This window comes from Erinaceus europaeus, chromosome 2 (genome assembly GCF_950295315.1).
Source record: "Erinaceus europaeus chromosome 2, mEriEur2.1, whole genome shotgun sequence".
Classification (NCBI taxonomy): domain Eukaryota; kingdom Metazoa; phylum Chordata; class Mammalia; order Eulipotyphla; family Erinaceidae; genus Erinaceus; species Erinaceus europaeus.
The window spans coordinates 45,581,541-45,602,419 of NC_080163.1; the positions used below are offsets into that span (position 1 = coordinate 45,581,541).

General features: G+C 44.2%; 2 protein-coding genes and 1 non-coding gene across 3 annotated transcripts in view; 1 reads left to right on the forward strand and 2 right to left on the reverse strand.

The window, feature by feature from the left end:
* CD14 (CD14 molecule) overlaps positions 1-20,879 on the reverse strand; it is a 247,120-nt gene that overhangs the window by 176,248 nt on the left and 49,993 nt on the right. The window lies entirely within an intron of this gene.
* On the reverse strand, positions 4,458-19,784 carry LOC103108625 (uncharacterized). Its single transcript, XM_060171388.1, has 16 exons — positions 19,654-19,784; positions 19,419-19,501; positions 19,295-19,342; positions 19,053-19,172; positions 17,557-17,634; positions 17,205-17,287; positions 16,215-16,301; positions 16,021-16,137; positions 11,352-11,485; positions 8,678-8,886; positions 8,522-8,605; positions 7,061-7,115; positions 6,872-6,936; positions 5,643-5,798; positions 4,696-4,848; positions 4,458-4,619 (listed from the first exon to the last, which is right to left on the reverse strand). The coding sequence occupies exons 1-16, from the start codon at positions 19,694-19,696 to the stop codon at positions 4,458-4,460; spliced, it is 1,677 nt and encodes a 558-aa protein (XP_060027371.1). The 5' UTR covers positions 19,697-19,784.
* LOC132537302 (U6 spliceosomal RNA) lies at positions 15,083-15,189 on the forward strand. The gene has a single exon (XR_009548758.1). It is a non-coding gene; the product is annotated as a U6 spliceosomal RNA (small nuclear RNA).

A 20,879-nucleotide genomic window follows, 5' to 3' on the forward strand; every position in this document is an offset into this window, starting at 1 on the left:
GCCCCCTTTAATTAATTTATATATTTTTAATTTATTTATTTTACCAGAGCTCTCCTCAGCTCTGGCTTATGATGATGTGGAAGATTAAACCTGGAACCTTAGAGCCTTAGGCACAAGAGTCTGTTTACATAACCATTATGCTGTCTCCCCTACCCACCCATCCCCTTTTTTTAAATTTATTTAATTTTTTATTTATAAAAAGGAAACATTATCTAAACCATAGGATAAGAGAGGTGCAAATTCACACAGTTCCCACCACCAGAACTCTGTATCCCATCCCCTCCCCTGATAGCTTTCCTATTTTTTAAATATTTATTTATTTATTCGTTCCTTTTGTTGTCCTTGTTGTTTTATTATTGTAGTTATTGTTGTTGATGTTGTCGTTGTTGGATAGGACAGAGAAATGGAGAGGGGAGGGAAAACAGGGAGGGGGAGAGAAATACAGACACCTGCAGACCTGCTTCACTGCTTGTGAAGAGACTCCCCTGCAGGTGGGGAGCCGGGGGCTCGAAACGGGATCCTTATGCCGGTCCTTGCACTTTGCACCACCTGTGCTTAACCCACTGCACTACCACCTGACTCCCAGCTTTCCTATTCTTTTAACCCTCTGGGAGTATGGACCCAAGGTCATTGTGGGGTGCAGAAGATGGAAGGTCTGGCTTCTGTAATTGCTTCCCCGCTGAACATGGGCGTTGACAGCCTGCCTCTCTCTTTCCCTAGTGGGCGAGGTCACAGCAGAGCTCCAGGACACATTGGTGGGGTTGTCTGTCCAGGGAAGTCTGGTCAGCATCCTGCTAGCATCTGGAACCCGGTGGCTGAAAATAGAGTTAACATACAAAGCCAAACAAATTGTTGACCAATCATGGACCTAAAGGCTGGAATAGTGCAGATGAAGAGTTGGGGGCCCTCCATTTTGTAGCTAGCTAGAAGGCATATTTTAGGTATATTCCAAAGGGCCTGTGGCTATACTAGTGTTTTGTTTGTTTGTTTGTTTGTTTGTTTTTGCCTGAGCCTGAAATCTGATATGCAGGTGGATCCTAATTATTGTTTGGGGAGGTGATGTCATGGCCGGCAGAAGGACCAGAAAGCTGGATCAGGGAAGAGAGTAGCTCCCAAATATGGGAAAGGTGTATAAATATTGTTAACTGTAAACACCATTGATTTGATGTGATCTGAGGCCCATATTCAGCTTGGGAGCCTTTGTGACCTCTGCATCCCTGTAGATCTGAGCTCACTTTCTGTGGTCATAAGTAGGAACATTCCAAGCTGCCCCAATATACCTATCTTCTTCAGGTGTAGCAGAGTATATTGTCCAGCCTCTGAAGGGAGGATGGAACATTCTCTACCATTATTGATCCAAGTTGAGGGCAAGGTCCTATGGGGGCTCAAAAAGGGGTCTATTGTGTTGTTCCTGCTAGGAATGACTGGTAACAATGGAGAGAGGGATTTATTCGAGGTCTGGGCCCATCATGTCTCTTTTAGGAATCTCAGGACTCCCCGAATAGGGCCCCAGCTGATCCATCCCCTTTTTTTAAGGTTTATTTTATTCACTTAATGAGATAGAAGCCAGAGCAGCTCTTTGTGGTACCTGGATCTGATACTTCCAAGTCTAAAACTTTACTACTACCCCACCTCCTGATTTTTTTTTCTTTTGAACTCCCGAGTAGTTCTGGTACATACTGCAGCTTATAGCCTCTACTGTCTGAAACTATAGGAAACCAGATCAATCAATCCTGTTACTTAGTATTCGGGATATCAAAGAATAGTTACTTAACCTTCAATTGCATTATCTCTGAAAGGAGGACTAAGTGGTACGTACTATCCTTATATGTCATTTGTTGATGAGAATACATAATGAGAAAAGTATTTTCAGGTGATTTCACTTTTCTACAGAGGGCACAGACATGTATGAGGTGGTTGCTGACAGCAGCTATAATGTCACTTGGCAATAGGAATTTTTTTGGTTTTTTGCAATAGGAATTTTGGGGCCACCAGCAGATTTGTGGTCCATTATTGACCTCAACATTATATAATACATGCCTGTGTTCTGTAGAGCAGTGAGGAAAAAAAAAAGCCAGATGAAATTTGGACATTGGGCTAGTGAAATAGCACACTTGGAGAGTGTTATGTGCACACATAAATTTGAGCCTTTGTTATGTGCACACATAAATTTGAGCCTGGCCCCACTTCATTGAAGGAAACTTGAGCACTGTGGTTTCTCTCTCTTTCTGCCTTGCTATCTCTGTCTCTATCTAAAAAAATTTAAAGATTGAGTAATAAGGAGTGGACATTAGACACTTGGCAGAGACTGACACAGTGACATTTGGTTAGTGGTAGTATTAATATCCATAACAAGGGTAAACTTGGTTACCATATTCCAACTTGCTTTCCCATCTTAGGCCCCTTAAACATGAGAAGAGAAGAAATTGCCTCCTATTCCCAACTCTGACACCATCTTCCCAGACAGTACTTTTAGCCTACCTGCATATTAGCTGTCCGGCTCAGGCAAAAATTAGTTAAAGTCTACAGTCAACAATATTTATACCCCTTTCCCATATTTGGGAGCTACTCTCTTCCCTGATCCAGCTTTCTGGTCATTTTACCAGCCATGACATCATCTCCCCAGACAATAACTTGGATCCACCTGCATATCAGATGTCAGGCTCAGAAAAAAAAAAAAACTAGTATAGTCGTGGACCCTTTGGAATATAACTAAAACAGGCCTACTAACTATCTACAAAACAGAGACCCCAAATCTTCATCTACACTATTCCAGCCTTTAGGTTCATGATTGATCAACAATTTGTTTGGCTTTATATGTTAATTCTTTTTTCAGCCACCAGGTTCCAGATGTTACCATGATGCCAAACAGACTTCCCTGGGCAGACAGCCCCACCAATGTGTCCTGGAGCTCTGCTTCCCCAGAGCCCCGCCTCACTAGGGAAAGAGAGAGACAGTCTGGGAGTATGGATCGACCTATCAACACCCATGTTCTGCGGAGAAGCAATTACAGAAGCCATTCTGTACCCCATAATGTCCCATGATCCATACTCCCAGAGGGACAAAGAATAGGAAATCTATCAGGGGAGGAGATGGGATACAGATGGTGAAAATGGTGGAGTTGTACCCCTCTTATCCTATGTTTTTTTTTTTCAGTATTTCATTTTTATAAATAAATTAATTAAATAAATAAATAAATTTTTAAAAATTAGTAAAGTCCTGGGCCCCTTGAAATAGACCTAAAATAGACTTCCTAGCTTTTTCCATTATGAAGACCCCAAATCTCATCTGTTCTATTCTTACCTTTAGATTCCTGATTATTAAACAATTTGTTCTGCTTTTTATCTTACTGCTTTTTAGCCACCAAGTTTCAGGTACTATGGTGACACCAACTGGACTTCCCTGGGCAAACAACCTCACCAATGTATCCTGGAACCCCTCCTCCTCCCCAGAGCCCTACCCCATTAGGGAAAGATAGAAACAGGCTGGGTGAATGGATTGACCTGTCAATACCCATGTCCAGTGGAGAAGTAATTGTAGAAGCTGGACATACCACCTTCTGCACCCCATACAGATCTTTCTTTGGTCCATATACAGATCTGTTACCCAGAGGGATAAAGAATAGGGAACCTTCCAATGGAGGGATGGAATATGGAACTCTAGTGGTAGAACTGTATGAAATTGTATCCTTCTTATCCCACAATCTTATTGATCATTATTAAATCACTAACAAAAAAGGGGGGCTGGGGAGAAAGCACAATGGTTCTGCAAAAAACTAATGCCTGAGGCTCTGAGGCCCCAGGTTCAATCTCCAACACCACCATAAGTCAGAGTTGAGCAGTGCTCTAATCTTTCTCTCTGTATCTCTCATTAATATAAAATAAATAAAATTTATTTAAAAGAGAAAAAAATACAATTTAAAAAAGGGGGATATTCCCCAGCAGGGGTAGACAGCATAATGGTTATGCAGAGACAATCATGGGGTCTGGGCAGTAGCACGGCAGGTTAAGTACACATGGTGCAAAGCACAAGGACTGACGTAAGGATCTCAGTTCAAGCCCCTGGCTCCACACCTGCAGGAGAGTTGCTTCACAAGAGGTGAAGCAGGTCTGCAGGTGTCTATCTCTCCCCCTCTCTGTCTTCCCATCCTCTCTCAATTTGTCTCTGTACTATTCAACAACAACGATAATAACAACAACGATAACAATAACAACAACGATGGACAACAAAAAGGGAAAAATAGCCTCCAGGAGCAGTGGGTTCATAGTGCAGGCACTGAGCCCCAGCAATAACCCTGAAGGTGAAAAAAAGAAAGATACTCATACCTGAGGCTCCAAAATCCCAGGTTCAATACCCTGCACCACCATAAGCCAGAGCTGATTCAAAAAATTCCCCAAGTTGATTTCTGATTCCTAGAATTCTCCCCAGAGCAGAGATTGGCATGATCATCCCCCAGCCTAGTCTGTACTTTGCTGAAACTTCTGCTTCTGGGCTTGGAACTCCTGGTTTTGTGTGACCAACTTGAATGTGTCCTGCAGGACGCCAGCCAGTAAGCCACGGTAATGGTGCTCTCTGGTCATGGCCTGCTCTTCCCACAGTGCCCGCCAGGCTTGGAACACCTGCAACCAGATTCAGAAATGCTTGTCAGTCAGTCAGCCTTGGATCCGGTTCATGGCCTGCCCTCTCACCACTGACCTGCAGCACATGGCGTGTCCTAGCAGCCAGTACATGCAGGTCATAGAGGACTACCAGGTCCTGCTCGGCAGCATCACATTCCTCCTGCAGGGCCTCCAACTGGAGTTTCCGCACTGTCTGCTCCCAGTACCATCTCTGCCTCTCCTTAGAGGCCTTCAGTGAAAATGAAAACTCAGTTGAGTGTACCTGTGAGTTAGCCTCTGTTCTAATTACTTCATGTGTGTTACTTCATTTTATACTATGACAACCACATGTGGTAGTTGCCATCTTATGCATGTAGAAACAGTGGATCAGGGAAGTGATCTAACTTGTCTCATTACATGTACATAACGAGAGAGAGGCTGAAATGACACATGCCATCAATGTTTGCCATCACCCTTGGAGCAAAGTCCAAGTCCAAAGACTTGACTTAAGTCACTTCAACCTTGCTCCACAGTGTGCACCCCAAGGCTCCTGGTAGATGACCAATTCATAGTACCCAGACTGTGCACAACTATCGCCCATTTATGGACCTTTGTACAATATGACCCTCTCTTAGAACATTTGTTCCCTCCTGCCCAGATACAAAAGTTTTATGTCTTAATCTGTTCAGTGTTATTTAGTGAGTGCTTCTGTATGGTAAGCACAAACAGTCCTTGTGGAACTGAGAGTCTAGTGAATTCCTTGACTGATTTGTCCTTTAAATCTCAACTTTTGTGTCATCTTCTGAGGTCCCCTCCAAACTGGGTCAGATTTATTCTGATCAGAACCCTGAGTCTCTCTGTTCCAAATATCCTGGCTCTCCCATCACAGCAGTTCATACTAAGAAGTCCTTTATCCATGTCCCAAAAGGCAGTGGGAGCCATGAGAGAGGATATGGCCATCTGTACTGACTGAACTGGATCCCAGCAGCCTGGCTCAAACAGAAGGAACCTCAAACTCCCCTCCTGCCATGGGACCTTCCTCACCTCTTTTCCAGCCACCAGATCTTTGACTTGGTTATCTACCTCCTCCTCCTCCTGTTCCAAATGCTTTATTTCCTCTTGAATCAAAAGTTGGTGCTGTTCTCGCAGTCTCTGCCTCCGGATCTGGGCCAGGAAGAACTGCAAGACCACATCTGGAGCCTGCTGGATCCAGGAGGTATCATTCTAGTCTCAGTCAGATACCCATGTGTACACACAGCTTTGCAACCCAGGACCCAGCTTTTCCAACAACCTCATTACCAGGCCTATTTCCCTATTTCTAGAACTACCTCTAAAACCTAACTAACTTGCAATAGCCCATAACCTGTATAGAAACTCAGAGGCCAGGGCAGAGGTGTGTGTGTGTGTGTGTGTGTGTGTGTGTGTGTGTGTGTGTGTGTACGCTAAGGATCCCATACTTCTTTGTTATTTTGTCTCCAGGATTATTGCTGGTTTTTGGTGCCTGCTCTATGAATCCACTGCTCCTGGAGGCCATCTTTTTTCCATTGTTATTGGATAGGACAGAGAGAAATTGAGAGAGGAGGGGAAGACAGAGAGGGGGAGAAAAAGACACCTGTAAAACTGCTTCACTGCTTGTGAAGAAACACCTCCCCTTGCAGGTAGGGAGCTGGGGACTCAAACCAGGATCCTTGTGTACTATGTGTGCTTAACCTGGTGTACCACCTCCTGGCCCCCAGATATCCTATTCTTTCTTTCTTTCTTTCTTTCTTTCTTTCTTTCTTTCTTTCAAGAATTTATTTATTTATTCATGAGAAAGATAGAAGGAAAGAAAGAACCAGCCATCACTTCTGGGGATCGAACTCAGGACCTCATGCTTGAGAATCTAGTGCCTTAGCCACTGCGCCACCTCCTGGACCACAGATCCTATACTTCTAATTCAACCACTTTTACAATAGAGAAAGTTCCTTCCCTGAGGAATCTAGTAGTCCTTCTGGTCCTTGATGTGCAGAAGTCTCATAGATCTCCCTGATACTGGGCCCAGTACACAGGAGATATGTTGGATAGGATATGCACCTGTGCAACTTTTTTTTTTTTTTCTTATCAGAGCACTGTTCAGCTCTGGCTTATGGTGGTGCAGGGAGGGGATTGAACCTGGGACTATGGAGCCTCAGGCATGAGAGTCTCTTTGCATAACCATTATGCTATTACCCCTGTCCCTTGTACAACTCCTTATCCTCACCCCAGTAGCATATAATCATTACACAAGGTTTTACCTCTTCCTTAGAGTATCCAAGAGGATGCTTTTGATGGCACCCAGGACCTAGAGATGCATTTCTTCCTGCCACCAGAGAAAAATTGAGTTAAGTACTTCAAAAGTAGAAAAAGACAGAAAGAGACAGACACACACACAGAGAGAGAGAGAGAGAAAAGAAAACCATCTCCACCCCAAACCCTACACCTACCTTGATGCTCGCCCTGGAGGCCTGGATTGTGGCTTACTGCTGAGTCTGTTACCTGCTGAGAAGATAATAGGAGCAGATAGTGCCCACATGTCCTCCCAGGAGGACATAGGTTAAAATCAAGCCTTTATAAATCAGACAGATTCCCCCTCACCACCATAATCGAGAACTGAGCAGTGCTCTGGTAAATAAATAAATAAGTTATAACAGATCAAGGTGCCAAGTCCTTTTCTTAGTTGCATGTCTTCAGGCAGGTAATTATTTCATTAGCATAAATGGAGCTAATGAAAGTGATAGTAAGAGAAAATGCTGAGCATGCAGGTGCTGTTCAATGAGTAGTAACTTATTTGCCTGATTCCTAAGGCCCAGGACTATAAAAACCAAGTTTAAATAATTACAAAAGAGGGAGTCGGGTGGTAGCACAGAGGGTTAAGTGCAAGTGGTGTGAAGCTCAAGGACGGCAAGGATTCCGGTTCGAGCCCCTGGCTCCCCACCTGCAGGGGAGTTGCTTCACAGGTGGTGAAGCAGGTCTACAGGTGTCTTTCTCTCTCCCTCTCTGTCTTCCCCTCCATTTCTCCATTTCTCTCTGTCCTATCAATGACAACATTAATAACAACAATAATAATAACTACAACAGCAATAAAAAACAAGGGCAACAAAAGGGAAAATAAATATTAAAAATAGTAATTACAAAAGAGAAAAGACCAGGAGAGACTGTGCATGAACTCTAGTCCGCCTATGGCAAATTACTGTGCTCTCTTCTGCACAAGAGACCATGCATCCTAAAGAGATGAAAGCACCATATTGAGTTAAAGGACTTGGGAGTGTTTTGCATCTTGTCAGGCTCTAATGACTCCCAGTAACCCCGAGATAATTGTATCTCTTCTCTAAGCCTCAGTCAGTTTGTTCCCCTGGAAATGGGAGTAATGTCTTCCCTTAGAGAAGCTAAAATACCTCTCTGGCTTCTCTTCAAGACAAAGTCCAAATATCTCAATAGATTTACAATGTCCTCCGTGCTATCCTCTGACTCTTTCTCCCTCTTCTGACCCTCTTCTTCAAATTCTCTTCTCCAGCAGATTGAGTAGCTTGTACTTCCCCAAGAAAGAAAACCCTTACTTGTTATCCCTGAGGCTTGGCCTGTTACTTTCTCTGCTTAGGATGTTTTCATTCACCTCTATGGCCACCTCCTTCAGGAATTAACTTCCTTCAAGATGTCTTCCTTCTCTCATCTGCCACTAATAATTTAGATGCATGATAGAGCCCAGTGTTAATAAGCCCTTCTAAGCACTGCTGTTTCTCTCCAGCAGGTCTATACAAGGCTGCACCCAGCACACAGTGGGTCTGCAATAAACATTTGAGAATCAGTAGATGAATGAAGGAGGGGAAATTCCCATCTTAGTGCCCTGTAAACACAGGAAAGTGGACAGGAATGGGGCTCCCATGTGGTTAGGTGAGAAGATATACCTGTGGTTGTAGAAGCCCCACGGCCTCAGCTTTTACTCCTCTGAGCATCCAGCTTTCGAAGCACCGGCTCCAGCCTTTCACCACCTATGAAGACAGTTTTCAAGGTAGGGACTGGCCACTGCTGGACCAAACACCTCCAGGTCTCCCCATCCTCACCTGCAGCTCCCGCAATGCCCTACCCAGCTGGCTTAAATCACCGTCCGTCAGGGTGTCCCCCAAGAGACATGAACGCAAACTGTTAAGGTCAAGCCTTCGGGCCCGGGCCTCTTCCACAGCATCCCACAGGGTAGGCCTCACTTGTTTGACTTGCATCCTCAGTCTCATGGCCCCCAACAGAGCAGCCTGGAGCAAGCTCAGGGAGCTACCTGGGAAGAACAGACTCACAGGAGATCACTTCTGTCTCTGAACTCCAAAGCACTTAGCCTGTAACATTTAAAATATTTGTTAACAAGAGAGTGAGTATCAGAGCATCACTCTGGTACATGAGATGCTGGGTATTGAACTTGGGACCTCATATTTTTAGACCCAGCACTCTAACTACCACCGAGGGTCCATACATTTTGTTAATATTCTCAGGGGGTGGGCAGTGGTGCACTCAGTTGAGTGCACATGTTACAGTGCACAAGGACCTGGGTTTAAGCCTCCAGTCCCCAACTACAGAAAGAAAGGTTTGCGAGCTATGAAGCAGTGCTGTAGATCAGTCTTTCTCTCTCTCACCCATTTCCTCTCGATTTCTCTGTCTCTATCCAATAAGTAGATAAACTTTTTAAATTATATTCTCAAAAAGCTAACACTTATCAAGCTTCTATATCTGCTTGCTGGCCCTGGACTGACACTTCTCATGAATTGTTTCTTTTTCCTTAATCACTTTATTAGTGCATATTAATTTATAAGAGTGTCGTCAAAGGTACAGTTTCACTTCTTTCCATGATAAGTGTCAGCACCGCACACCCCCTACCTCCCTCTTTTCAAGCCCTTGAATCAGCTGCCATAGACGATAGCTAATTAAGTTTTACCCTATATTTTTCCCTTTCTTTGTTTCTTAAATCCCATCTATGAGTGGGTCATCTGGGGTTGCCTCTTTCAATCCAAACTAAATACCAGTGACTCATATTTATAAATATGATATATATTTATATTTATATATTTATAAATATTTATATTTATATATTTATATATAGCTCATATAAATAACAGGGACTCATATTTATTCTGCCTCCCTCTACATTTTCCAAATGACGAAACAAAAGCTCAGTGAGGTCAATCAACTTCCTGGTGAATGGCAGACCTGACATTCAAACTCCATTTGTTCTGTCTGCCATTAAGTCCTATGCCCTCAAAAACAACACTAAACAGGCTTACAGCTAAATTCACTGTTTTGTCCACTGTGCCACCTTCCAAGCCTCTGTTATAGAACATATGTAAAGGGGTGGGACAGATAGCACAATGATTATGTAAAAAGGCTTTCAGGGACCAGGTGGTGGTGCACCTGATTAAGCACACACATTATTACAATGTGCAAGGACCTGGATTCAAGCCCTTCGTCCCCACCTGGCGGGAAAAGCTTCACAAATGGTACTGAAGTAGGGCTGCGGGTGTCTCTTTCCCTCTCTACTTCCCCCTCCTCTCTCAATTTCTTTGTCTCTATCCAATAATAAATAAATTTTAAAAAAGACTTTCATGCCTGAGTCTGTGAAGTCCCAGGTCCAATCCCCCACACCACCATAAACCAGAGAGGAGCTATGCTGTGCTCTGGGAAAAAATAAATAAAATAAGAAATAAAACATATAAACTATAGGAAATACATTTACTTTTTAAAAAATAGCTTTGTGTCAAACTGTGAATGAGTTAAATATATATATGTGTGTCTTTAATATTTTATTTATTTTACTTTAATAAGATAGATACAGAAAGACCAGACCAGACCACTGCTCAGCTCTGGCTTATGGTGGTGCTGGAGATTGAACCTGGGAACTTGAAACCACAGGCATGAAAGTCCTTTGCATAACCATTATGCTGTCTTCCCAGCCCAATAGATTTACTTTTCTTTCTTTTTTTTTTTTAATATTTATTTATTTATTTATTTTCCCTTTTGTTGCTCTTGTTGTCTTTTTATTGTTGTTGTAGTTATTATTGTTGTTATTGATGTCGTCGTTGTTGGAGAGGACAGAGAGAAATGGAGAGAGGAGGGGAAGACAGAGAGGGGGAAAGAGAAAGACAGACACCTGCAGACCTGCTTCACCGCCTGTGAAATGACTCCCTTGCAGGTGGGGAGCCAGGGGCTTGAACCGAGATCCTTATGCCAGTCCTTGTGCTTTGCGCCATGTGCGCTTAACCCGCTGTGCTACTGCCTGGCTCCCTAGATTTACTTTTCAACCAACTTCAACAGTCATCAGTCAATTCATGGTCATTCATGTTTCACCTGAACCAGTAGATTGTCCCCAGATCCATGACAGTAATTCACAGTTAGAGGATTTTTAGTGAGTGTGAAGATAAGTAAATACCATCATTTCACTGGCTTTGCCCTTTGTTATCTGTAAATGTCATCTTCCTTTCCTCATCTGTAAATGAGATCTGCCCCATGGAGTAATAGTAAGATTCAAGATTCAGTGTAAAAATGTTTGCTTGGTAAGCTATTGAAGCTGAAGAATGAGAGGTTGCCTCTCCAGACTTTAGCTGCCCTGCTCTACCCTGCCACCTTTCTAAATCCAGAGGATACACTCTCTCTGTGCAGGGTTTAGGGATATACTGTTCAGGTGAGAGGCTAGGGCAGTCCTGAGGCCAGATTGCAAAAATTCCCAAAGAACCCCATCCCTCCTCCTTAGGCTACCTGGAGCGTCAAGGCGAAGAAGTAGACCACTGTAGTTATTTCCTTCAAGAAGCCACGAGATAATCCAGGGCAGAGAACCCTCCACCTCCTCACCAGTAGCTTCACCAGCCAAGACTTGTAGCAGGGGGCAGTCTCTGCCAGGGAGAGGGAGGTGGAAGGGTAATGCCCACCGGTGAATGGTCAAAGAATCAGCCAAAAGCACACTGATGAATAGGTGGATTATTACACTTCCTGCTGGTTTTGTACATCAGCAAACAGACTGACAACTCTGTAGATGTGTAGATGATGATGACAACCACCACTACCAGGGTTATCATCACTGTGGCTCAGTACTTGCCTTTTTGTTTTTCCAGAAAGAGCTTACACCAAAGAGGAGAGAGACTAACACTGGCAGCAATGCTCTGCACTCATGAAGCTTCCTATTGTATTATTATATTTAAATATTTAAATAGATATTTATTTATTGACAAGAAAGAAAATCAGAGCAATGCTGATGCAGGAATTTAAGACCTTAAGTATACAAGTCTTTTTTTCCCTTTTTTTTTACCAGAGCACTGTTCAGTTCTAGTTTATGGTGGTGCAGGGGATTGAACCTGGGACTCCAAAGCCTCAGGCATGAGTCTCTTTGTATAACCACTGTGTTATCTACTCCCACCCAAGACAACCTAATTTAAAAGTACACTGGTGGGAGTCGGGCGCTGGCACATGTGGCGCAAAGCACAAGGACAGGTGTAAGGATCCTGGTTCGAGCCCCCGGCTCCCCACTTGCAGGGGACTAGCTTCACAGGCAGTGAAACAGGTCTGCAGGTGTCTCCATTTCTCTCTGTCCTATCCAATAACATCAACAACAGCAATAACAACAATAACTACAACAATAAAAGCATAAGGGCAACAAAAGGGCAATAAATAAATGAATATTTAAAAATCTGTAAAATTTGTTTTAAAGTACACTGGTATTAGCAAAAACAGAAGAGTATGAGTTAGGCAACCTCCCACCCCCAGTGCTATGGTACTCCCATGTGGTGCTGGGACTTGAACCCAGGGGCCCTGCACATAGCAAGGTGGGTGCTCTAGAAGGTGGGCTATCTCCTTCTGTCTCCAAGGTGGGCTCATTAGTCAAAGTCTTTTAGTTCATGCTTGACCAGGAAAAAGGCAATTTTTTTTTTCCTCCAGGGTTATTGCTGGGCTCGGTGCCTGCACCATGAATCCACCTCTACCGGAGGCCATTTTTCCCCCTTTTGTTGCCCTTGTTGTTGTAGCCTCGTTGTGGTTATTATTATTGCCCTTGTTGACGCTATTCGTTGTTGGATAGGACAGAGAGAAATGGAGAGAGGAGGGGAAGACAGAGTGGGGGAGAGAAAGATAGACACCTGCAGACCTGCTTCACCGCCTGTGAAGTGACTCCCCTGCAGGTAGGGAGCCGGGGGCTCGAACCGGGATCCTTACGCCGGTCCTTGCGCTTTGCGCCACGTGCACTTAACCCACTGCGCCACCGCCCGACCCCCAAAAAGGCAATTTTTATTAAATGTAATTGGAGAGCCTTGTGGTTTTAATTTATATCTTATTCTCAGTTTCCTGCCCACAGAGGTTGTATTGAAGACAACAGCCCCCACATCTGGTGAGGGTACCTAGTTCTAGAGAAAGCAAAACAGATCTTGTTCCAAAGAAATTGTGATTTTTTTTTCTTTTCTTTCTTCTTTTTTCTTTTCTTTTACCAGAGCACTGCTCAGCCTCTGGCTTATTGTCTTATAGTAGTGCTGGGAGTTGAACCTGGGACTTCAGAGCCTCAGAAATAAGATTTTTTTTCCCTTTTGTTGCCCTTGTTTTTTATTGTTGTTGTAGTTATTATTATTGTTGTTACTGATATCATCGTTGTTAGATAGTACAGAGAGAAATGGAGAGAGGAAGGGAAGACAGAGAGGGGGAGAGAAAGATAGACACCTGCAGACCTGCTTCACCGCCTGTGAAACGACTCCCCTGCAGGTAGGGAGCCAAGGGCTCAAAACGGGATCCTTATGCAGGTCTTGCGCTTAACCCACTGCGCTACTGTCCGACTTCCAGGAATAAGAATCTTTTTGGATAGCCGTTATTATATCTCCCCTGGTTTTTTTTTGTTTTTTACCAGAGCACTGCTCAACTATGATTTATAGTGGTGCTGTGAACTGAACCTGGGACTTTAGCACCTCAGGCATGAGAGTCTGTTTACTTAACCATTATGCTATCTACCCCTGCTCTCCCCTGTCTTTTTGTTTTAAGTGTTTAAGCTTAAGGGAGGGTTTTTTTGTTTTGTTTTCAAGTTTTTAAATTAATTATTATTTTTTTTTACCAGAGTATTGATCAGCTCTGACTTATGGTGGCACAGGAGATTGAACCTGAGAATTTGGAGTCTCAGGCATGGGAGTCTCATTGTTTAACCACTATGCTATCAACCCTGGACCCCGTTTTAAATTTTTTTTATGTTTTTATTTATTTATAATTGCATAGAGACAGAGAGAAATTGAGAGGGAAGATACAAATAGAGAAGAAGAGAGAGAGACACCTGCAGCCCTACTTCACCACTCGTGAAGCTTTTCCTCTGTAGGTGAGAACCAAGGGCTTGAATCTGGGTCCTTGCGCACTGTGAAGTGAGTGTTTAACCAGCTGTGACCCTGCCTGGCCCACTTTTGTTTTCAGTTAAAAAAAAAAATCTGTTTCTTGGGCAGGGATAGATAGCATAATGGTTATGCAAAGAGACTCATATCTAAAGCTCCAAAGTCCAAGTTCAATCCCTTAAGCAGAGCTCTGGCAAAGAATAAAATAAATAAATAAACATCTGTTTCCTTATTAATGAGAAAGATTAAAGCATCAGCTTGGCACCAAACTCTGAACCTCATGCTTGCAATTCCTTCACTATACCCACTGAGCTACCTTCCCAGATGCCAGTCTGGTGTCTGAATGTTTAGGTTCCTTCCTTGAGCATGGTAATATGTGCTTACTCATGTTCACCATTACCCGACTTCCTGTTTTTTATATATTTTTTAAATTTTTTAAAAGATTTTATTTATTAGAAAGTTAAGAGGAGAGAGAGAAAAAAACAGACATCACTCTGGTCCACTGTGCTACCTCCCAGACCACCCTATTCAAGCCCCTAGTCCCCACCTGCAAGCAGAAAGCTTCACAAGTGGTGAAGCAGGGCTGCAGGAGTCTCTCTGTCTCCCTCTCTGTTTCCCCCTCCCCTCTCAATTTCTCTCTGTCCTATACAATGAAAAAATAGAAGGAAAAAAAGGGAAAAAATGGCTGCCTTCCCAGAGCGGTGTATTCATGGTGCTGACTCTGAACCCCAGTGATAACCCTGGTGACAATAAAAGAATAAAACATAAATTTTAAAAAATGAAATATAAAATAGTGCTAGCAGGGACCGGGCCATAGTGTACCTGGTTAAGAGCACATAGTACAAAGCACAAGGACCTGCTCAAGGATCCTGGTTCAAGCCCCTGGCTCCCCACCTGCAGGGGAGTCACTTCACAAGCAGTAATGCAGGTCTGCAGGTGTCTTATCTTTCTCTCCCCTCTCTGTCTTCCCCGCCTCTCTCAATTTCCCTCTGTCCTATCCAACAACAACAGCAGCAATACCAACAACAATAACAGCAACAACAACAATGGAAAAAAAGATGGCCACCAGGAGCAGTGGATTTGTAATGCAGGCATTGGGCCCCAGCAATAAACCTGGAGGCAAAAAAAAAAAAAAAAACAGTGTGAGCTTTGGCAACACATGCAGTAAAGTCGGAGAAATACAGAGAAGATGAGCATAGCCCCTACACTAAAATGACACAAATATTTATTAGACATTCTATAGTAGATATAAAAGATAAATATGACTTCATATGGAGTAGAAAGATGAAAAATCTGAAAACTCAGATGTGCTGGAGGACATTATTTGTAAAAGTAGGGGGGTAGGGGAGTAGATAGCATAATGGCTATGTAAACAGACTCTCTGCCTGAGGCTTTGGGGTCCAAGGTTCAGTGCCCCTCACCACTGTAAGCCAGAGCTGAGCAGTGCTCTCTGGTAAAGAAATAAAAAATGTAAAAAAAATAAAAAATAAAAATAAATAAAAAATGTGGTCTGGGAGGTGATGCAGTGGCTAAGGAACTAGACTCTCAAGCATGAGGTCCTGAGTTCAATCCCCAGCAGCACATGTACCAGAGAGATGTCTTATTCTTTCTCTCCTATTTTCATTAATAAATAAATAAAATACTTTTTAAAAAAAGAAAGAATAAAATAAAAGCCACACCACTACTACTCCACCAGCACACCTAAAACAGTAGCTAGCAAGGCCTAGGAAGTGGTACAGTGACTAAAATGCCAGATTGGTAAGCAAATTTGGCATAAGGATCCCAAATTTGATCTCCAGTATTGCATGGACCAGAGTAAAATTCTAGTTCTATCTCTCATAAATAAATAAATGCAAAAAATTTTTAAGTGACTAGATCTATTTATTTTTATTTAATACTTCCATTAGTTCTCTACCCAAGTGCCTTTTACAATATCACCTGCCCACAAAGGGTCTTAGCCGGGACTCTGGTGTGCCCTGACCATAGAACTGAGGAGAGGATAATGATGATACTCTGGGTCTCTGTACCCCCACCCCAACCCACTCACCCCCAGCAGTCAGAAGACCTGTCAGACTTACAATGCTCCTGGGAGCTGAAGGATCCTCAAGACCCCTCGCCACATGCTTTGGGGTCCAGGCCCCTGAGGAGAGTCAGGTCCTGGGCAGGACATGGTAAGAGTGAGAAGGGAACAGTCTCTGTGGAGGAGAGGTTAGGTTCAGCCATGTGCTTAGAGGAAGGGGTGGGTGAGTGGAAGATCTCTTTCTACCTTCACCTGCCTTCGCCCACTGTGGCCTGCAAATACAGCTCTGAGGCAGCTTTTGAGTCAGGCACCTCCACTTCATGCACACCTTTCACCACCCTGGAGGAGGGGGAAGCAGAACTCGGTTCCCAAACACCAGGATCTGGACAGTCCTCCAGAACCTCTGCCTGGGGAGCCCATAGTTGTCCTGAGACCTTGTGGACATCATTCCTAGGGCCAGATCCCCAGTACCTCCAAAACCAGAGAGAAAGGGATGAGGAGATAGCATAACTGTATGCAAACAGACTCCCAAGCCTGAGGCACTCAGATCACAAGTTTAATCCCCAGCATCACCATAAATCTGAGCTAAGCAGTGCTATGGTAAGAAAGGAAGAAAGAAAAACACATCATCACTAGGGCATCAATCTCAGTGTATTACTAAAAGCTCCTTATTTTTTTCTTTTTATTTATGTTATCATTTTATTGGGAGGTTAATAAATTACAGTACAGTTATTGACACACTAGTATACTTTCTTTCTTTTTTTTTTTACTTTCCCCCTACAGGATAGTATACTTTCTTATCTCCCCATGATAGGTGTTTGCAAACTACTCTTACCCCCAACTTAGGTCCCCTTCCACCATCAATCACCAGGCCTCCAGTCTCATTCCTACTTTCTTTCCCCAGAGTCCTTTGCTTTGGCACAGTACATGACATTATTTTTCTTCCTGTCATCTGCCCTATGTGGAAAATGGGATAATTGGGATACCCCCATTTTACAGCTGGAGAAACTAAAATTCTGCTCAGTTAGATGCTCCGAACACCCACATGAGATAGGGCTCAATAAGGATAAATGGATGGGATGAGAGGGGTTGGGGTACAGAAAACAAGGGAACAAACCCAGGTCCTGTGAGCATGACCCCACCCTCAGTGTTGGCTTCCACTGTGGTGACAGTGGGCAGGAACCCTGCCAGCCCTGCCTTAAGATAATCATTCTCAAACCCCAATGGGCCCCCAAAACTCACAAACCCAGAGGGGCCACATCCAGCACTAACAAGTTCTCCGCTCCTGGAAAAAGCAGGTCCTGTGTCCTCCCACTGGGACTGAGCTGAAATCACATGTACACAGCACTGTTACACACTCAGTCTTTCCCCAGCCTCCACCTCACATGAGCCTCCCACTGTGGCCCTGGGAACTAAGCAGGAGACCAAAATCCAGCCATTCTGGGAAGGAAAAAGGAATCCCCAGGAAGGTCAGCCCCCCAAAATGGGGATAGACTCAGACCCTCCAGATGCCTGTAAGTCTCAGGCTATTTCTACAGCACCCCCCAGGTCTCACCTCCATCTCCCGCTGCCTGCCCCATTCACCCCAGCTCACCTGCACCAGGCTCAGAGTACTAAGCACAGGATCAGAGCCCGTCTGGGGCAAGGCTTCCTCAAACAGCATCTGCAGCAGCTAAAGTGGAGAAAGGGGTTCCATGGGGATTGAGGAAGGGTTAATATGAAGGGCTGGGAGTTTGTGCACCTGGTTAAACACATACATTACAGTGCACACAAAGCCAGGTTCAAGCCCTCAGTTGCCACCTGCAGGTGGGGAGTTTCATGGGTGATGAAATAGTTCTTTAGGTACTTTCTCTCTCTTTCTATCTCCTACTTCCCTCTCAGTTTCACTCTCTATCCAAAGTAATTAATTAGCTAAGTAATTAATTTTAAAAATAAAGAGACAAAAAGAGGGAAAGAAAGATAATCAATCTACCCTTCAGTATTTTCAGAGTCTGTCTGGCCCTGTGCTCAATGGCTGTAGTCAAGGTGTCTAGGATAGAAATAACCCCAATAGGGATCACAGCGAGCCAGACAAGTGAGCTGTTTGTTAGGGCAGGGGCCTATTACAAACTTCTGAGGCAGCTATTTTGGTTTTCCAAAGCCCCTAAAGCAAATTATTCATGTATATTATTTTACTAATACTCAAAGATTTGATTTATTTATTACATATGAGAGACTTTCACAGGAGACAGAAATGGACAAGCCAGAATACTACTTTGGCACAGGAGGCACTAGGGATCGGAAACCTTAGATATGGAAAGTCTGATGCTCTACCAGTTGAACTATTTCCCTGACTGCATCATCCCTACTCTTGGGCTGCTGGAAAAGTCATGCCATATTTCCTTTGTTTTCCTAAGCAAAAATGTGTCATGACTTTTCCAACAGCCCAATGTTAGCAAGAATAGTGAAAAGCAGAGCACCCTGGATAACTGATCTTTGCCCAAGACCTCACCCCACTAGCTCATCTCCCACTTAACCAGACATCCCACTAGCTGCAGAAACTGATCCTGACAAAATATCCTGGGGTGTGGGGCTGGGTGGTGACACACCCAATTAAGCTCACATAGCATTAAGCACAAGGGCCCACACAAGATCTGAGTTCAAGCCCCCACCCCCCACTTAGAGGGAGGATGCTTCACAAGTAGTGAAGTAGCTATCCTTCTCTCTATCTCCCTCTCTCTCAATTTCTCTCTGTCCTATCTAGAAAAGCCACCTGGAGCAGTGGATACTTAGTGCCAGCCACAGCAATAATCCTGGAGGCAAGAAGAAAGAAAGAGAGAGAGAGAGAGAGACAGACAGAGAGGAAGGCAAGAAGAAAGAGAGAAAGAGAAAGGATGGAAAGAAAGGAAGGAAGGAAGGAAGGAAAGAAAGAAAGAAAGAAAGAAAGAAAGAAAGAAAGAAAGAAAGAAAGAAAGAAAGAAAGAAAGAGAGGAGTCCTGGGGTGCTAGATGAGGGGCACCTAGCCCAACAAGATGGAGAAGGGAAGGTTCTCAGAGGCTTCCTGGAGGAGGCAATATGAGCTATACAACTGGTTGTTCCTCTGGGACTCACCTGAGGCACAAGCCAGGGAGCTTCTTTTTCCCGACCCTGAAGCAGCAGGGCTACACTGTACCCTTGGCCCACGAAGCCCAGTATGGACTGGACCTGTGTGAGCATCTCCTTCTCTGCCTCCTACAGGGAACACAGGCACACCCCTGTCTCCAGGCTGTTCTGAGCAATGGAGTCAGGAGGCCCCTAGGACCCAGGGGCCCAGGGACTCCCAGCCTTGTCCCATCATCCCACAATCACCCTACCTGAGCAGCCTCAGCACCCAGGACTCTGTCAAAGGTGAAGCTCTGTTCCTGTGGGCAGGCTGGGTCAGCAGCTCCCCTCCATCCTACCCTGCCATCACCCGCACTCCTCACACCCCACCTTTACCTGAGTCTCCAGAGTCCCAGGAGGAAGTAGACGCATGCTCTGAGACCCCTCCAGAAGAAGGTTGGGGTGGCAGGCGTCTGGACCTGAAACAGGGAATAGTATATCAACTCTCATTAGGCAAACAGCTCCCAAGACTCCTGAGTGTTGTCTTCAGCCTTTACATGGGAATTCTGACCTCCCAAGAGGCCCTCCTAGGCCACACTGCCTCTGACAATGAATGCACAGGGCTTCCTACCTAATCCTCTCCCCTGCTCTACTTCCACCACCACAGTGAACATGGCCTGTGGGTTTCCAGGGAGATCTGAGGGAGCTGAGCTACCCTGGCCCAAGCCAGCACCTGTGCTTACTGCCAGCCCACACTCCCTGGCCTCCAGGCTTCTCAGATTCCCCTCAATAATTCAAGTCTCTGATATGTATGCCCTGAGTAAGGCATCTAAATAATAACATAACAAGGGAGGTGACAGTCTCTTCTTTCTCAGGGACTCAGAACATTATACAGGATTCATTTCCTCTTCTGAAAAATGCCAAACATACATAGCTGTGGGAATAGTGTAATGAAGCTTCAGGCACCTAGCTTCAGTGACTGTCAACAATTATGCCTAGTCTTACTTCTGTTCCCATCCCTACTCCCAGTGGATTCTTTTGAAGCAGTTCCCAGACATTGTTATTCCATCCATACTCATTTCAGTATTTATTTACAAAAGCTAACCATACTTATAAAAGCAGCTCTGTTGAGATATGATTCATATATAATACATTCATTCAAAAGTCATATTTCTGTTGTTTTTAGTATGTTTGCCCATCTGTGTGACTAGTACCACAGTTAATTTTGGAACATTTTCCATTATTTTACGAAGAACTTTGGCTCTTCTTACAATTTTACTATTTGTTTATTTTTGCCTCCAGGGTTATTGCTGGGCTCGGTGCCTGCACTACGAATCCACTGCTCCTGGAGGCCATTTTCCCCATTTTGTTGCCATTGTTGTTGTTATTGTTGCCATTGCTGTTGTTGGCTAGGACAGAGAGAAATGAAGAGAGGAGGGGAAGACAGAGAAGGGGAGAGAAAAACAGACCTGCTTCACCACAAGCGACTCCCCTGCAGGCGCGGAGCCTGTGGCTAGAATCATGATCCTTGCGCCAGTCCTTGTGCTTCCTATCACAGTTCTCAGAAAATCACAAGACTTCCCTTCCTTTAGAAATGGGTTTGACAGCCTGGCTAGGGAGACAGTATAGTAGTTATGCAAATGACGTTCATGTCTGAGGCTACAGGGCCCCAGATTCAAATCCCAGCCAACAGCAACCATCATAAGATAGAGCTCAGCAGTACTTTGGTCTCTTTCTGTCTCTCTCTCTCTTTTTTTAGATTTTATTTATTTATTTATTTATTTATTTATTTATTGCTCCCAGGGTTATTTCTGGCTGGGGCTCAGTGCCTGCACTATGAATCCACTGCTCCTGGAG